At 36.7% G+C, this 19,232-nt stretch overlaps 1 protein-coding gene across 2 annotated transcripts in view; it reads right to left on the bottom strand.

Moving 5' to 3' along the window:
- svr (silver) overlaps positions 1 to 18,481 on the bottom strand; it is a 34,912-nt gene extending 16,431 nt beyond the window's left edge. Inside the window, exons 1-9 of one of the 2 annotated variants that reach the window (XM_053760992.2) lie at positions 17,845 to 18,481; positions 13,337 to 13,575; positions 12,533 to 12,702; positions 12,041 to 12,237; positions 11,185 to 11,297; positions 8,349 to 8,467; positions 3,171 to 3,335; positions 1,989 to 2,183; positions 565 to 650 (exon numbers count right to left, since the gene is read on the bottom strand). In XM_053760992.2, the coding sequence (XP_053616967.1) occupies positions 565 to 650; positions 1,989 to 2,183; positions 3,171 to 3,335; positions 8,349 to 8,467; positions 11,185 to 11,297; positions 12,041 to 12,237; positions 12,533 to 12,702; positions 13,337 to 13,575; positions 17,845 to 18,315 (1,755 nt within the window). In that variant the 5' untranslated portion in view covers positions 18,316 to 18,481. Of the gene's footprint in view, positions 1 to 564; positions 651 to 1,988; positions 2,184 to 3,170; positions 3,378 to 8,348; positions 8,468 to 11,184; positions 11,298 to 12,040; positions 12,238 to 12,532; positions 12,703 to 13,336; positions 13,576 to 17,844 lie in introns of both variants that reach the window. The other variant, XM_053760991.2, reaches the window with a different exon arrangement.
- Positions 18,482 to 19,232: the final 751 nt, after the last annotated feature.

The raw sequence follows: 19,232 nt of genomic DNA, 5'->3' as shown, positions 1-19,232 counted from the left end.
TAATTGACCATAATACAACGAATATAAATTTACTGAATGGGAACTAAAAACAAAACTAAAGCAAACCAATTTATCACAGCAAAATACGCGACGTTAACTCAAGAACGGACTAACCAGACATTCAAATCCCAATTGAAAATCGCTCTTTCACGACGTCATGCTTTGAAAGAAAATAAAATGCATTATTTACGCGTCTAAGAACGTAGCGTCATTGCTCGACGGCGTCGACTGAGAGCGTTTATCGCTTTAGACAATTCACACAGCTTTAGAGAAAATTCACAGACACTTTTTCACGTCAAATATTATATTATATAGCAATTGCTCAAAAAGCTATAAACTATTGGCTAATGGACGTATGTCAATATCAAACAATTTTTTTACACTTCAACGCACTTCAGATGGAATTCTTTAATACACACATTTAAATTTCAATTTATCAATGTACCTATAATTATTTTAGGTGCTTATTATAAAAATTTGCTTAAGTGTCCGTCAAAACAACGGAGGACGACGAAGCAATGCGGCCGGAGCCTTAGTTAGTCCACCTTTGAATTGTATTCTCACCTTATGTGTCCCGTACTGGTCCGGGAAGTTTCTGTTCAAGTCCACATCATGAGCGTTCGCTCTGCCAATTAGACTGCTGTAGTCACCTAAAATAACAACTCTTTTAAAAACAGTTTAGTTTCTTTTAGGTTTGTTTGTTTGTTTATTTGTTTAGTTTCGTAATAAATTAATAACTACATAAATTATATGGACGGGACTTAGTACGAACCCTTATTTACTGTTGCTGATGTTGTTAATATCATTTTACAAGTTTATTTGTTAGACAAATTAAAAAAAACCCCGACTTTAAATATTCATTTCGCTACAACTTTTCAACGGCTGATTCGATTTTCATGAAACATGGCTGAGAACACACGGGATAAAATTATCTATGACACAAAAAAAAAAACTAAACGAAAATCGGTTCATCCGTTTGGGAGCTACGATGCCACAGACATATACACAGATACACAGACAGACACGTTAAACTTATAACCCCTCTTTTTGCGTCGGGGGTTAAAAAGTTTAAAAAACACTATTGTAATAAAATAGGTTGCACTAAGCTCAATATAAATGCCGATTCAAGAAAGGGCATATGCCCTATGTGGTGAGCAATCAATTACTAGTAGCAAACCCGGTAACAACATTTTTGTTTTAGACTATTTACGTGAAGCCGCGGTAGTCCAGTGGTTAGGTGATCGAAAAGTTCCAGGTTAGAATCCTCCACATTCTATATAAGTAACCAAAAATTAAAATCTGGTATGTATAACCAAGACAATGCGGTTAAAGTATAGTAGATTATCACGTTTTTATTCACTATGGGTTAACTAAGAGTTGCGATACTCGAAGATCTCGTTTTATGGGTAGAATTCAGTATAAATAGTAACAGGACGCTAGCCTATAGCAAAATAAGAAACATCTCTGGTTTAAGCCCTTGTTTGACTATCACCATCTGGGCAGGAAACGAAACCGGGTCATCTTTTGTTTTGTTACACTCCTAGATCAGCACGAAATACCGATTTTTTTAAAAACTTTTATTAAAAAGCATTTATTAAAAAACTAGGTGATGCTAGCGTTCGCGTGTCGAACAATTTTTGGTAAGGAGACAAAATTATTAGAGAAATTTAATTGTACAGACAAAGCGTAACGATACCTATACGACTGAATGAGAGATGCTCGTCAGACTGAAAAACTATATTTCCTATAATTTTGCTGGACCATAATGAATCTTCTTCAGGTGTTCCAGATCTTCGATTTTTATACACCAACCGAAAACGCTCATCAGACCGAAAAATTTTTGTTAAGTCGTTATTTCTATATTTCCTATAATTTAGCTGTACCATCATGGGTCTACATTAGGTGTTCCAGATCTTCGATTTTTATACCTCAACAGAAAATGCCTTCACAGGAAAACTAGAACAGCCAGTAGTACATTGAGAACGTACCAACGGTGCTCCTCTCATAGCCATCGGGGTTCATGCTGGGCAGGAGATGCACCCTCGTGGTGTTCAGGATCCTCTGCACCCGCTGGTTCCCGCTCGTGTACTCCCGACATAAGTACTTGGCGAGAAGCAGGAGTAGCTCCCGCCCCACTACTTCGTTGCCGTGCATGTTCGCTACGTATTTGAATTCTGGTTTGCCTGTATTGACCAATTTTAATTAAAATAGAAGCAGTTATTAAGAATACGGTTCAACTGCGTGTGATTAATATCGACATAAAGTCGACTTTAGTTACTGTTTTATAGAAGATCTTTTCCAAGACCTGTGTTTTCATTAACAATTTTTCACATTCGTTTTATCAAATTAGAAATAATATAAATATTATTATTTACACGGAAATACTTGTTATTTAATTCGACGTTTCGAACTCTCGAGTATTCACCAGACATACACATAAGTATAATCTTTTCTTCCTTGAATAGCACCACTCTGTATTTGAGATGTCGTACCAGGCGACTTTAGGATACATAGTTTTAGTAGCCGATAGGTGACAGTAACATTTCCGCGAATCAAAGCAAATTAGCGATACATAACAAATCAAAGAAATTTATGGATGTTAAATTTAAATGCTTTTAAAACACAAAGCGGTGAATGGTTCCAAAGGCTAGCATTTTAGGATCAATTTACTTTTGAAATATAAATTTCCATCTCGACTGTAACGCTTCGAAGCCAAAGGGCGCCGTATTCCATGTTTAATTGTAAGACTCGAACGTCAACCAATTTTGTGATTGCTATGCTCGCTTCAAATCCCACAGCCTAAGGACACCAGCGTGTCACCATTCTTATTGCAAGCTTTTGTATAGTTTCACCTGTCCCTATGTCTGTTTGTAATCAAATCTTGCAAAGTTAGATTTCTCTTACTTCCAGTTGCCTTACATAGTTGAAATTTTCCACGTCGCTTCAGTTTCCATGACAATGCATTATTACGATAAGCATGATCTGATGGTGCGCCCAGGATCGGCGCCCAACGAGGGGACTCCTCAATAGTTTACAGCGCAGACATGGGTTTTTGTCAGGCATTAAATGCCACATAATATCTCTTAGACAATAAAAGCTTGTGGCAAAAATTATCTAAGTACATTTTAGTAAAAAACTTGTTATTATAAAAAATTGGCAGTAATTTTGACCTGGTAAATGCTTGCCCGGGTCCCGGGTGATCTCCAAGACGTACAGTTCCCGGCCCTCCACGGAGCGGCCGAGGCTGGACAGCCGGGTGAGGGCGGGGTAGAGGTCGCGGAGGTCGCTGAGGAAGCGCTCCAGGCGCGGGTAGTCGTGGTGCACGAAGTCGCTCGCTGAAATACCGTCGACGTTGTGACGAGCCGTCCTTTTATGCTCTGGAGATTGGCCCCGGTATTGTTTTTTTTAATGATTTATGATATTTTTTATTATTGAAGTTGTGGCATGTGCTAGATCAACTCTGTATTGCATCATTTACGTAATGTGTGGCATGTATACCTGATTTTTTATTTACAAATAAAATGGCAGATTTTAAGAATTACGTTTTTCATTGATCGTTAAAATTTTTACTTTACTTGGGAATTGCAATGAACCCATATTTGTATTAAAAATTAATTACCAAACTTATTATATATATATGTATATGTTAAATTTTTTACTTTACTTGGGAATTGCAATGAACCTATATTTGTATTAAAAATTAATTACCAAACTTATTATATATATATATAATATTTCCAATATTAAAACCATGAGTAGTAGTTGTAATTAAGTATCATTATAAAAAAATGACATACAGTCACGTCGTGATATACTAACTTAACTGTATGTCATTTTTTTATAATGCTACTTAATTACAACTACTACTCATGTTTTTAATATTGGAAATTAGTAAAAAAAACGTGTTATTTTTAACAAATATTAGAAAAATGTGCAAAATTACGCTGCTTTTTGTGCTTAATTATCACAATTTGAGAAAAACTAAGCAAAACAAATAAAAAAAAACTGATATAAACTACAGTTGGAAGTGTGTGATTTTAATATATATACAGTTATGTAATTTGAGAAACGGATGTCGTAGAAGGGCAAATCAACAAAGCATAAAAGAAAAGTAAATTAAAAGCCAACACCAAAAAATAATTAACAAAAAAAGTTAGAGGTAGAAATGGTCAACGTTTGAATACATTCATAAAATATATGTTTCAATTAAATTCATTTGTAAATCAGTTTCAATTTTGAATATTATAGATTTCTATAATTTTCAACATTTAAACATATTTATGTTTATTTCAAAATGCAACAAATAAACACATACATATTATAAAACTGTATGTAGGCTATGTCTGTATATATAGGAGATATTCATGAAAAATAATTACGGGTGATGTATATAGGACTAATAAAACCTAAAGCTATTTTTTTAGAATTTTGGTCGGTGTGCCTGTCTTTCTGTCTATATTTGATCGCGCATCACGCAAAATCTACTAGATGACATTGGATGCGGTTGTATAGGGGATGGTCTAACTTAAAATCTGGTATATGTTACTTCGCGATACGTTTCTTAGAACTCGAGATATTGACAATAATAATTTGTGGGACAAAAAAGTGTGCAGCAATTGCAGCAATTCGAACAGGCCACAATTAAAGTGATATTATTATTCAAAGAGCAATACACCGATTTTCAGTTAGATCCTTTATTATAGTAAGTAGTTGCAATTTGATTAAATAAAAAAAAACATATTTTATAAATGTATTCGATAATATCTAATGAAACTCCTGTATTCGTATACATACTATTTTATTTCCCATCACAACACCTGGAATGAGTATGAATAATTATTACCATATCCACAGCGTGATTTTTTGATATATCACAGAAGAGAAAGTGCGTTAGTCTCACAAAAGAAATACTTCCCATTTCACATAGCTCAAAATGATTCAAATCTACATACAACTATTTTCATAAATAATATCACAGCCACTAAATTTTCATTAATAATAAAACATATTGCTATTTTTTTGACGTCTTATCGTCCAATCACAAAGCTGTGTTTGACTCTGGGGCGGCCTTACCTATAGTGCAGAGTGTACGATGCACCCGGGCGCTGGGAGTTAAGGAGCGCCTAGTCCCTTTATTCATCAAAAGACAAACACATACTAAATTAGAACATCTTTTGTCATTATTGCACTTCGTAATATATAGACAGAAAGAGACAAAACTTACTTTAGCATGAAGTGTGTAATCTTTTTTATGAATAACGGGATAACGTTTAGGTATGTCTTCTATTTCGACCGCGCATTTTGATGCAAGGGGGCGCCAAGATATCGATTGCACATGGGTTAGAGCCGTCCCTTGTCTGACTCATTGATTGGTTAAGTGGTTGTCGAAAAAAGAACTGCCCAATGAATAAAAAAAATATAGGCTAGTTAGACTTATTTGTTACAAATTAGTATAAATAAAATTAAAGGCAGTGATCATACTTACAATCAAAATCAGGATATACCCCTGTTATAATTTCCACTCGAATACTTAACCTAATTAATTACATAAATTGTTTATAATTTAATGAAATTTTTACTAATTATTATATAACATATTATTACTTTTATGTACATAATTTCAAGTGAAAATAAATTAATTTGGCACGCGATATATATATAATTATTTAGACCTACGCAGAAACTCATATAAGACTAACATTTATACAAATAGATACTTTATTATTTTATATCTAAAATCTTTGATAATTAATAACTTTGAACCACCGCTATGATAATACTAATCATTAAATATTTTAAAAGACCTCGAAGTCAATATTCTCTATTATCAACATTGAGAAAAAATATTTATGCGCAGGCGCAGGGCGAGGTCTCACAGCTCCGTCGCACAACGCTCCATCTACGTATCAAGACGGTATTGTATGGCACAACTGATGTACAACAATGTCAAAGCAATGTAAAACGACGGATCGGCAACGTTCTGCGTCGACGCAACGGAGCGGTGAGACCGTACAGTAAGAAGTAAGCTTGGTGATTTCAGTTTAAATAGAAATACAGGCCTATCAATTTTATTAGTTACAACAATGATATGGCAGCGAAACAAGCATCCTTTTTGTAATTAAAATGTAGTTACAAGCTAATTATGAGATTATTTTTTATAAATTATTAGACCAACTCCATATAGGGACCATGTTAAACCAAATAAACATATTTAAATACTAGCCGTGCCCTGGGGTTTCGCTCCCGTGGGAATTTCGGGACAAAAAGTACCCAATGTGTTATTCCAGGCCATATTCTACCCGTGTACGAAATTTCATAGAAATCCGCCCTGTCGATTTTGCGTGAAAGAGTAATTAACATACATACATACTCAAAAATTTTCGCATTTATTATAACTTTGTATGATAACTTTGTATACCAATTCTGCGCAGAAATGAAAAAATATTACTTATACGATATAATGTGACTTATCTATATCAGCCAATGGAAGCGCGCCAAATCCGTCGTCAATATTAAGAAACAACTTCTGTCTTACAAATATTACAAGATAGCATAGGCCATGTTGCATTTGATTTAAAATCTTATTTAATAGCAATAAGGTCGTTATTAGATCAATAATTTCATTCCAACCGGTTTTAGCTGGCGGTAAGATGCGTTATTCTACGCTATTGAATATTGCCGAAATGACTTTAACGTGTACATTTAGTCTATTCCATATCACACAGCTATAGTGACACACATACCAATATTATAGTGCTAAGATATCTTTATTACTTGTTGCGTTTTAGCACAGTATTTTAACCTAGATTATAATAATATATTTTTTTTATTTAAACCGAGAAAACGTATTCTCGGTTTCATCCACCGCCATAGAGCATCGGAGCCCAGGGTCCGCTTTCCTACTTTATCCCCTCCATTTCACACGCGTTGTTATTAACCCCTCAGTTCTCGCACGGCCCGATCGGCAGCGATCCTATTGTTATTCGATTGTCCTTCCTATCTCCGAGCTTGAAGGGTTAAAATACAAAAAAGCAATTTTGACAAAAGCATTAAGTATTTTAGTTAAGTCGTTATTGGCATAACTTAATTAGTATTTTTAGTACTAAGCAACCAACCCTATTTATATATATATATTATATAAAACATAATATCGTCTTCTCATCGATTTAAAATTACTATAACAGCTGCGAACTGTCGCGTTTCCCTTTCGCACAGTAAAAGATTGTCATAGCGCGAAAGAGATAGCAGCATTCGATCAATATTATGGACCGACCACGTGGTAACCGATAACCAATTACATATTTTAAAAGTCCTATGCCGCGTCTGTCTGTTCGCGATAAACTCAAAAACTGATGCATGGATTTTCATGCGGTTTTCACTAATAGATAGAGTGATTCCTGAGGAAGGTTTAGGAGTATCATTTATTATGTTTTTATCCGAGCGAAGCCGGGATGGGCCGGTAGGGTTATATATTTAGATTTCCATCACCTATTTCCATAGAACAGTTAGTAACCAAAGGCCAGTATTCCTATATTTAAAACCGGTGTGTAATTGACAAACGTTTAAAACTATATAGCTCATAACGTAGACAAAGAAAACCATAGACATCATCATATCAACCATTTCACAACAAGAAAGAGAAACGCGTGTTAGAAATACACAAACAGAAGCGGGACAGAACATAACCAATATCTTTTGTCCGTAATTGCTTGCCGCCTTTTTTTAATGGAATATTTTTATCTTTACCATTTCTCTATAGTTTTCCCGATATACAGACCATAGTAATGTGTTATCAATAGACGAGCTATATAATTAGTTACATGTGCAATATAATCCACAACCGTTTACAACAGATATCCATTAGATTAGGCCCTAGAAATATAACTCTTATCTCTCGCGTAAGACGTAAAGAGATGAATTAATTCAGCCGAACTGGCATGCTCTCGATAGCTCAGTCGTCAAGAGCACTGTCCCGGATAGACAGGGGCGCGGGTTCAATTCCCGCTCGATTCCAGAATTTTTTCATCTCATTATTATTTTCAAAAATAAATTAAAAAGCGTGTGTGACATGTGTAACAAATCATAATGTGTCTTATTTTTCCGTTCCTGAAAATCTAGTCTGATTCTGTGTCAAATTTGATCAAAATCAATCCGTTTAAATTTACAATATTAATAATAAGATTGTATCTACATACATATATATATGGAAGTATGAATGAATTTAATGAGCGAAAGTTAATCAAAATATTATGCTTTCACAACCCATAGCAATAATACATTAATGACCAAGCCCCATATATGTTTAAGGCCGCCCGCAGACGACTTGTAGTACCAGGTGAACATCTTACCGGGTATTTCTTCGGGGACCTCCGTGTTTCGTGAGTGGGGCTGTAGCGTGAAATTGACCGACAGCGGCGCCGTCTGATTGGCTGGCACTGTCACTTGCACCCAATCAGGCTGGTCGTAGCTGGAAAAAGTTGTTTTTTTTTTTCCAATTTGACTAAAGATAAACTAAGCTCTTATTTTTTTGAACATGAACATGAACATATGCACCACACCCAGCCAGCTCGAAGCTGAAACGGACGAACCGAATACAGGCCGTTGGCCGTACCTATGCGACGCTGCTTCCATCCATCAAAGTCACGTTCGCTGGAATATACGTCCTTCGTCTACTTGCTTCACCTTGCCAACAAAACAGCGTCGAGCTCGCTTATTTTTGCTGTCAATACGAGGTATCAGAGGACGTTCCCTAGCTGGCCTCCCAGCGACCGCTACCTTGCTGGGTGGAAGCGGTGGCGTCGCACAAGCCCAGACCCACGACCCCACACCAGGGGGCACGGTTTTATAAGGAGTGACACGCTCTGGGATGGGAGAGGACGGTCGACTAGCCGCAACCGGTCGACCACAATCAACCGACTATGCAGCCTGTAGCCAATATTGGAATTTAGGAGGACGGGTTATTCGATGGAGGAGAGCGTTGGTGTGTTTCGTTTTCCTCGCTGACTTCGTTGTGTGTGTTGGTGATGGTTTCGTCGTTTTCTATTTCGCTGTCCGTTTCGTCCATTTTGTATATTTCTCTAGCCGCTGAAATGAGTTCTTTCTTGTCTGTTGCGAGCTCTATCCACTCTGAAGGGCTTTTCTTATAGTATTCCATGTCCTGTTGTAGGGAATTTTTCCAGGTATAAATAGGTCGACCTATTTTACGATTTTTTGCTTCATGTTTGTATGCAGCGTGTAGTAGATGTGGGTCTCTGCGTCGTAGTATGTGTCCATAGTAACACATTCGAAGGCATTTGATTCTTTTTGTAATAGTTTTTCCATCCAGAATGTCGTGTATCTTGCTGTACATATGTGCGGGGCCTGCATTGTCTAGCATGTCGCGTAAAATCATTCTTTCGTATCTTCTAAGTTTTGAGCGATTCGCTTTTGTTAGTGCTGCGCATTTGAGGCCGTAGGTCATAGTTGGTTCTATCACCATTTTGTAAAGAAGTTTTATTGTTTTCCCTTGCATGCGGGAACTCTTAAATAAATTTTTGTAGAGTCTTCGAATTTTTGATCGCTTGTTTGCAGCGGGCATTTACTGTACCATTCCTGTTCAGTACAGATGAGATGTAGGTCCCTAGATACCTAATTTCTTTAACGGGAGATAAAGTAGTTTCTCCCAGTACAAAAAAGTTCCTGTTATTTATGTTTAGTGGGTCGCGAACTAGTAATTTCGTTTTTGTATCGTTTACTGTAAGACCTACTGACTTTAATAGACTTGTGGCCTTTACGAAAATTTCGTTTAATTGTTGAATATCGTTTGATATTATGATTACGTCGTCCGCGAAGGCTAGAATAATTGGGAGTTGAATTTTGTCATCTTGATTTAGTTTTATATAAGGTAGTTCTTCTGCTAGTGTTTTGAAGACGTCGTCCATAACTATTGTTCAGAGTCTTGGTGATATGGGACAGCCTTGTTTGACACCCTTACCTTTTTTTATCCATTTTGTTTGTTGTCCGAACCATTTAATGCATGTAGATTCATTCAAAGTGGCTTTTATGATTCGATTTGTCATGGATTTATTTGTTCTAGATGCGATTATATCTCTGAGGGCTGAGTGATCCACGGTGTCAAATGCTGCTTCTATGTCGATCGAAAGAACAAAAGATTTTTCACCCGCTTTCCATTCTTCATCCAATATTCGACGTAAGGTGAACATGTGGTCATCCGTGGAGCGATTACTTAGAAAGGCGGCTTGGTAGTTGCCTAGTGTTTCAATTGTTTCGTCCAGTCGTTTTAGTAAAAAGTTTGCATAAATTCTGTATCCCGTACTACATATTGATATACGTCTGTAGTCATTTACCTGTTTCGGGTTAGTTTTTTTAGGGAGTGGCACTTGAAACGACTGAGTCCATGAGGATGGCAGTATGTTTTTATTCCATGCAGTTCGAATGTGGTTTAAAATTTCTAAATTTAGCTCTTCTGGGTTGGCTTTGTATAATTCTGTTACAACTTGGTCTATTCCCGGGGCTGTTTTATTGCGCATTTTTTTTATTATTTCTTCGATTTCTTCTAGTGTAGGTTCCGCGCCTAGTTCTTCTTTTGCGTTTTCGCCTGTCAATTCTTCTATGATTTGTCCTTCTGTTTTTGCCAGTTCTTGTTCCCATTTAGACATAGGAATAAAAGTCTGCTTTAGTCGGCGTCTAGACTAAAGATAAACTAAGCTCTTATTTTTTTTGCTTTAAATTGTTTCCTTTGAATAAATCCCATTCTGGGATAAGTCCGCCTTTGTACACGTATCTTTTGTACTGCTTAATTTTTTTATGTGTTTTTTTATGCAATAAAGAGTTTACATACAAACTAAAGGGAGAAATATATGTGTCAACTACTGTTGACAGTTACTAAAGTAAATCTTTTTTTAATTTCATTTAACTTTCCTAATGAAATAAGTCGTACAGGACCACCCTACGAGGCGACTACGGGATAATAACTTTTGACAGTTGATAGTAAAAAACAGCGTTCTCAAAAAGGATAGACGTTATGCGGCCATTTAATTTGACAGATATAAAGTCTAAATTTCAGTAGTAAAACAAATCGGTAAGAGTATTGAGAATAGCCGCAAAATTACAGTCGAATCTTTATTTACAATTAGTTGAGACAGAGAGAGACAATATAGGATGCTACATTTATAAAAATATTACCCATCGAGCACAGCAGTCGCGTGGTAGACGCCCGGCACCAATAATCGCCAGTATTCGCCGAGGTCAGTCGTCACTACATTGTGGCTAATTTCCCGCAATTTTATTTTGACGTGCTGAAATAATAGAACTATATTCGTTTACAGATAAATAGGTATATAAATCAAATAGACATTGACTTGTAATAATAGCAGCTGATAGGCTATTTCATAAACTACTACCCTATGACCTTCTCCATACTTCAAACTACATGTATCAAAATTTCAAGAAGATTTGTTGAGTAGATAGCGACAGATAACAAACAAACTTGCTTTCGCATTTATAATATAAGTTAGGATAGGATTGTATATCTTGCTATGTATACATGTATGAGCAACAATGTTCGGATGGAATCTTGCCACTCAATCTTGAAGTAAATATCTTCAATCGATCAATTTGAAATTTTGTATACACGTTTACTGTTAAGAAAGTGAAGAAAAAAAGTTGGCTGTCAACATTGGGTGTTCATCAACCAATGTTGTCATCATTCTATTCAGTTCGTTAGAAATCCGTTTTCTTTACTTTCTTGTAAAATTTATGACAATGCAATATTATGACATAAATGAACTGATGCTGATCAGCTCCCAATGAGGTAACTCCTGTACAGTTTACTTTACGGACAAGATATATTTGACGTGTTGAATGGCACAAGATCTCTCTGACTGCAGTAAAGACTTTTTCATTTTTTTCTTTGAATTTAGATTGTAATCAGGACACTATTTGATATCATCACAAATATAAAAACTTGAGTAAAAAATGACATAATAGTAAAAATAACTTATTCGTAACCAAAATATAAGAACCACTTTCGAAAACTGACCTCCAAGGGGTTTCCGTTGACATCGGTGACGAAACCAGTGACACCTATATGCGTTTGCTCCATGTAAGCGAGGAGGGGCTCTTTGTTGACCTTCCAGAACTTCGGCAACTCCTCGGGCGCGGGATATTTGCAGCAGGACAGCTCGAAAGTCACTTCGAAACAGTTCGAGTGGATGTAGTTGTAGTCTTGCATGCCGCCTGACAATATTTATGTTAATTTTTGAAAATAATAATGACATGTTAAAATTCTGGAATCGAGCGGGAATAGAACTCACGCCCCTGTCTATCCAGGAATATTCATTTTCACTCTGACGTCTTTGCAGAAGACGCTTCTACTTGACCTGCGCTTTGGAAGTCGGCGGTAGTCTTAGTTTTAAGTAAATTTTTGACGTCAATAAGTGATGTATATCATACTAAGTAAATCGCGTCCCCTCTAGGCATATCCTTGTGTTTACACACCATATACATTTGTGGACCCTGCATAATTCCTTACCATTAACAGCGTACCACTCAGCGCCGTTGGTGATGCCCCCAGTAAAGTTCTCGGGCGGACACGCGTCCCCTCGAGCCATTTCCTTGTGTTTGTTCGCGTAGGTGCTCGCGAGGTGCTTGAAAACCGCGTCGTCCGGTGACAGACTCGGTACGCAGCAGTCTCTCCCACTTCTGAAATTCAATATATTTACTTCAGACCGAGACCATATGATGTTAGTAACAATATTAACTTGTACTAGTGTTAGTATTTTTATATATATACGCTATACATACACAGCATGAAGCCGCAAACAAAACTAAACCCATCGGTCATTTAATGCTTTCAGGGTACTGTTGGGACTGCCACGTAGCCGTGCCATCATGGAGGCACGCCGCTCTCGGATAATAACTGAAAAAGCATCCGTGTGCGCCTCCGCAAAGATTTCTGAGGCACTGCAAGGCCAGGCCAATCCCAACATTACCCTAAAAGCATTATTATACTGGACACGTAAGTCAAATTTAATTTAAATTATTTTCTTTTTCAGTTATCTTATGTTTTTGTTGAGTATAAAGTGGTTTCGCTCTTGAGGTGTCAGGGTCACATAGCCTTGACAGCTGATAGTCAGCAATAGCATTCCCAAGGAAGGTTGACGTAAGTTCGATTATAAAATCACAGACGAATCTTTAAAATTATAAGCCTATCGATAGATTCATCTATGCGACCAGGAATATTAATGGAGATATGAGTAGAAGAAAAAATCTATTTGCCCAAAGGGCAATTGGCAAAGGGACATAAAGCCTAGAGACAAAAAAAATAATGACTAACTTGGAGTCATCGTAAGGGTAGGAGGCGACCAGAGCTCCTCCATGCAAGTTGCCAGACAGCACGAACTGTTTCCTCGCCAGCCACCGCATCAGCGCCTGGGTCTCCGGCTGACGGCCCGCGAACTTGTACTCCTCTGTGTCCGCGTGGTGCTCCTCGAACTGATCCGGGAAGTCGCGGTTCAGATCTTTCAAGTTGGCATTGTTCCGACCCACGTAGTCTTGGAGCGATTCGCAGCCGATCTGGATGAATAAGTAACAAATGTTACTCTCTCTTTCATGTGAGCGTTTATTCGGTTGCATTCTCCGTCGTTGACCGTCAGAGCACAGGTTTTACTACTTTTCCTTCTCCAATTCTTCGGCATCCTGAGCAACGCGTTCCTTATAATTGTAAATATTTGGTAGTCAGACCATGGCACCCAAATCTTCTTTGACCACATTTGGGTTTGCGCATAAATAAAACAAAATAATATTTTTCTTTTATCTATGGGTTAAGGCCACTTCTGCCAGGCCAGGACGGGAATAGCATGTAAACTGTTGCCTACGTAACTTGTCGGTTTACGTAAGGTTACGTTTTAAAGTCCCAACTGTTTGGGCCGCAGCCTTCCTCGTGGATAGATAAGGAGGATGATCTAAGACTCACAACGCGGGTCCGATGAAAATAGGTGGATTTTAACAGCTTCAAATATAACTGGGACTTCCGTAACGGAGCAAGGTCAACATGGCGATTACTTCCTAATAGAGCCAACTCACATTGTTATTAATTTCTCACATTTCTTAGTGAAAATTAAGAAAATATTTTAACAGATTATACCATATAACATGCCCTATATTATAATACGATGTCATTACAGTGCATATGAAATGCACTAGCAAACACGTTATCTACAGTGAGGTCAAACAAAGTGCAGCGTCGATGACTTATGTTTACAGGCGCAGGTACAGTATGGAAATAGGAATATTCCTATTTATATCTTTAGATAGATTTATTATCTTTAGATAGAGAGATGTTTGTTAGGCTTCTGGTGGAATTGAGATTATAGTGACATGTGGCTAGACCATGATTGACCATTATCTGCGCGGGAATAGAGGATAAACAGCTGGCACATATTATATATTTCTTTCGATCCCAAACCATGAAGTCAAATCAATTTAAACGAGTCCTTTTTCTATTTAGTGTCAATAGCCTAGTATTTAAGCCGAGATAGATAACTTTTTGATATTTGATGCGATTGACATGCATTATTTGTGTATTATCCACCAATAATTTTCAATGTTCTACATTTATTAAGCCGTTGCCCGAAACTCCGCCTACGTTAGACCTCGGATCAATGACTATACTTATTCCAAATTTCATGAAAATCGTTTAATTTGTATGGATTTGTTTATAAAAGTTATTGAAAACGTCAACAAAGTGGTTTGTCAATTTACAATTGTATGTACATACTAAAAAAATATATACTATATATTTTTATGTTTTACAGCGACTCGCATGCATGCATATACATCAGTAAACTAATCAAGAAATTGGTAATCAATTTTATAGTTGATTAGCTGCTTTCGACAAGAGTAGCATAAGTACCTCAACGAGAAATAATTCATGTTTAAAATCTAAGTATAGGATAGGACTAGACAAATACAGGTGTTGCTCGTGACTCCGCACGAAGTAAAGAAAAATCTTACGTGATACAACTTTCAATTTCATACAAACTTCTATAGGGTCTGCAACCCTAAGGGGTTGATTTTTGAAAAAATAAGTAAGTAGGTACCCTATGTTTGACTTCGAATCTTTAGCTAGGTACATCGTTACCTTTCATAAAAATAGGTCCTTCGGTGTAGACGTAAAAGCAAGACAAGCAAGCAAGCAAGTAGCAGACAGAATTTTCCATCTACAATATTATACTAAGACTAAGGGAAGTATGGATATAAAATGGGATTAACGAAACAAAAATATTTGTTAAATTGCATAAACATGACTGGCACGGCCGGACACCCCGGTGCCAGTTTGTAAACAAAAACATTGCAATTAATTTATTCTTAAAATTATTTTTATTCAATAAATGGACAACACTCAATGGCCACACTAAGCGCTGAGCTAAGACAAACACAGAAACGGGCACAACGCACCCAGAACTGCAGACAAAATATTTGTGTTAACATATTGTACACATATTTGTCTGTGCTGTGGTGAATCGAACCTCCAGAGATAGCTGATGCGACCTCTACATACAACGGAGGTCGAAAAGGGTGGCAAAAGAGCAAGCGTTCGCCTGATGGTAAGTGATTACCAGGGCTATCCCTGGTAATACATGTTTCCCGGCAGCGGTAGCGCGTATAGAAGCGTTACCGGCCTTTCAAGAAGTAGATTAGTGTCTTTAAGGTTATGCATAGGTGGTGTGAGTTTTGCGCTTTCATTTCGATGGAATCGAATGAACTACACCGATACTCTGACGGCTAGCCTAAATATTAAATATACTATTTTCAAATCCTTGCTTTCAAACACGATTTGTAATGTTTTGCCGGCATAACAATAGATCAACTAGAGGCGACACAAAAGGCGTGCACTCACTGTAAAGTTATATTGTGTTTGACACGCAAAACTGGCCGGAATTAATGTGTGTAATGAAGTAAATTTACATAATCCATGAAATCATCAGTCGCAGGTGGGATATAGTATTGATCAAATAGGTACTCTCCAGGCTTCGCTCCCGTGGGAATTTTGAGATAAAATATAGCCTATAGCAATCTTGAATAATATACCTTTCTAATGGTGAAAGAATTTTTGAAATCAGTTCGGTAGTTTTGGAGATTACCCGGCTCAAACATACAAATTCGCAAACGCTTACCTCTATATAATAATAGTACAGATATAAAAATACTTAGTAGAAAAGCAAATTAGAAGCCGAGGAAAGAGGAAGACGAACTTGAACAAACGTACACTGCGCGGTTTGTACGAGAGCTTTTATTTACTACAAGGAAAGACCAGCAATGTATGTAGAAACCGCTAAAGTTTGCGTTCGTTTCTATAGCCGGAATGACATTGTCGTGAATTCTCGTGGCACTAGTGAAAGTAACTAGTAGAGCCGGTCACGCGCACCAGTTCTGGCTCGTGATCATTAAATTAATAGTTAAATGCTTTATTACGCACGACAAAGGGACACCCCAGACAGACCGGTCGTAAAATTACAGCCGAAAGAAAGAAAGAAACATAACAAAATATTTATTATTTGTCACACTGAATTATATATAAATTCATAAGTGTGGCATAAGATTTTTATTTTTCGCTAAGAAACTGGGTTTCAACCCATATAGTCTGGGAAGCAAGCGGGTTTGCGCTCAGATACAAGACAGGATACAAAAGCATAACCTGATGGTGCACCCAGGAACGGCTCAAGACTTGGGAACTCCTCCACGGTATACTGCACACGGACATGATTTCTTTTGTCACACATTGAATGCAATGAGATCTCTCTCACAACAATAAAAGCTTGTGTAAACTAGGTCATTTTTGTAAAAAGCCTATTTTTAGTTGTTCATAAAATAACTATCTAAGACATATATCTTTTAACAAGCATCACAAATTACAATGGCTACATATAATAATGACCTTAGTTTTCTAGTTTTAGCCGAACAATCTATATAATATAATAATAATTAGTAGATATGTATACAAGAACACAAAGGTATAACCACAAGATATAACCATAAAGAGCTAGCGAACCTGACTATGTAATAATTGTGTTCTGAAATATAAACTTGAACCGTGAAGTGGTACCATTTGAACTGTAAGCGCATTTGTCCAAAACACACACTGTAGTCTGTGTTTTTTTAATTAATAATTATTTATGTATTCACAATATTTTCGAAAACATTAGGTAGATACATTGCAACATGAGTGTATGACTTTCAATATTTATTTTGCTACAACTGTTGAATGATTTTCATGAATAATGACTAAGAACGCTCGGGATAAAATTATCTATGACACAAAACTAAACGAGAATTGGTTCATCTGTTTGAGAGCTACGATGACACAGACAGACACATTAAACTCATCTTTTTGTGTCAGGGGTTAAAAAATACAAATATTTAATAGAACAACAATGGATGTTTATTAATGAAGAAGTGTAAAAGTGATGTCATAGGAAATGCAGTCAAATTATCTAGTTATGATCAATAAACAGAATAAAAAGTTATTATCTGTTTATGTAAAAAAATGTTTTGAATATAGTCACTTTTGACCTGTAGGTGTAAAAGCCTCAATAAGTACAGCCGACCACATATTACATTGTTCATAGCATAGATCTTTATGCTGCAGTAATAGCAGCAAATTTGCAATGAATTTGAGTGCCTACCTTGATGCACTGTTTGTTGTACTTCCTAATTATTATTTATTTAATAATTTATAACATAATATAAACGACATTACAGATGTAGGTATAGATTAAATTGATTTCTAAGCCTTTATTTATTTACCCACAAGTGTAATTAATATAAATGAACGAAACTTACCTTACTACTCGCAAAGCCGTCAGGATTCAAGGACGGCATTAAATGTATTTCCGTTGTATTCACAAGTCTGGTCACACGGTCATCTTTCCCGTAGTTCAATAACAAATACACAGCCAAATATACCACCAACTGACGGCCTACAGACTCATCACCGTGCATGTTAGCAACATACTTGAAGGCTGGTCTTCCTGGATGTCTGCTTTGGACATCCTTGGTAATCTCCAACACCAACAGTTCACGTCCGTGCACCGATTTCCCAATAGAATACACCCGAGCGAGTTCCGGGTATGTTTTCTCCAAATCGTGGAGCATCGGCGATATTTCCTCATCGGTAGTATACTTGGGCCTCAAGAGGAAAGGCTCCTCATCATCTTCGATGGATCGAGACACAGTTTTATCAACAAATACACAGAATAACACTAGGAAATATATACGACATACAAATCCCATGTTTACTCGGTAATTTATCATCTACCGCAGTATATAATCCAATTGACACTTATAAATATAAAACACACGATAACACTGTAAACATTTTATGTAAAAGGGACTTTTAAATCGATATAAAGATAAAATAAAGCTAAAAAAACCTACACCGAAGTGACTCACAGTTCACAGCTGACTGACAGCGAGGCACAATTTGTGTTGCCATATTGTTGTATAAAAACACAAAAAGTACTATTTTTAATAATGGTAGTTTTTATAAACGCGCCGAATAGTGTTGCCGAATAATTATTAGCACTCTTGAAAAACCGAATATTCAACCGAGTTAGTATATATAGTTTCCATATTATATATTATATTCAGTACCATACTTAATTTCGTTATTTTGACGCGTTAACAGGTTCTAATTCTCCAGTCTGTGTTGCGTGGTTAAGTAAGGTTAGTCGCTATATGGTATATGGTTCGCAGAGCGTTTCGACCGCTGTGGTCGCGCTGTCATTACAATTTTTCATATTTTAACAAAGTCAAGAATGAGTTTTACTATATGACTTTACATTAATTACTCTATACTGTAGTAATATCAATTTTATGAATTATTGATTTTGGAAATGATTACTTCCTCAAGGAAATTTACGGATTGTAATGATCGGTCAGTCGCTAATAAAGCGGTCGAAACGCTCTGCGAATTACCTTTTAGCATATTCGAGTGAGACATAACCTCAAAACTCGCTACTTGACCAAAACCCCTAAAAAAAACACAGAACAAAACCACAGATTTAAAAACATTACATAACAAAATATTAACTATCAGAATAGCTCCAACGTATAGCTGAACGTAGGGCAAAAATATTTTTTCTGTTTGGGTTGTTGTGATGAATTGCGAACGAAGTTGCAGCGAGTTTGCATTTCACTTCTCATCATCGAATAGATTCGAAGTGACACGC

The sequence above is a fragment of the Plodia interpunctella genome, chromosome 21, assembly GCF_027563975.2.
Source record: "Plodia interpunctella isolate USDA-ARS_2022_Savannah chromosome 21, ilPloInte3.2, whole genome shotgun sequence".
NCBI classification, from domain to species: Eukaryota; Metazoa; Arthropoda; class Insecta; order Lepidoptera; family Pyralidae; genus Plodia; species Plodia interpunctella.
Note: the sequence above shows the minus strand (reverse complement) of the source record. Positions and strands in the feature narration are given on the sequence as shown.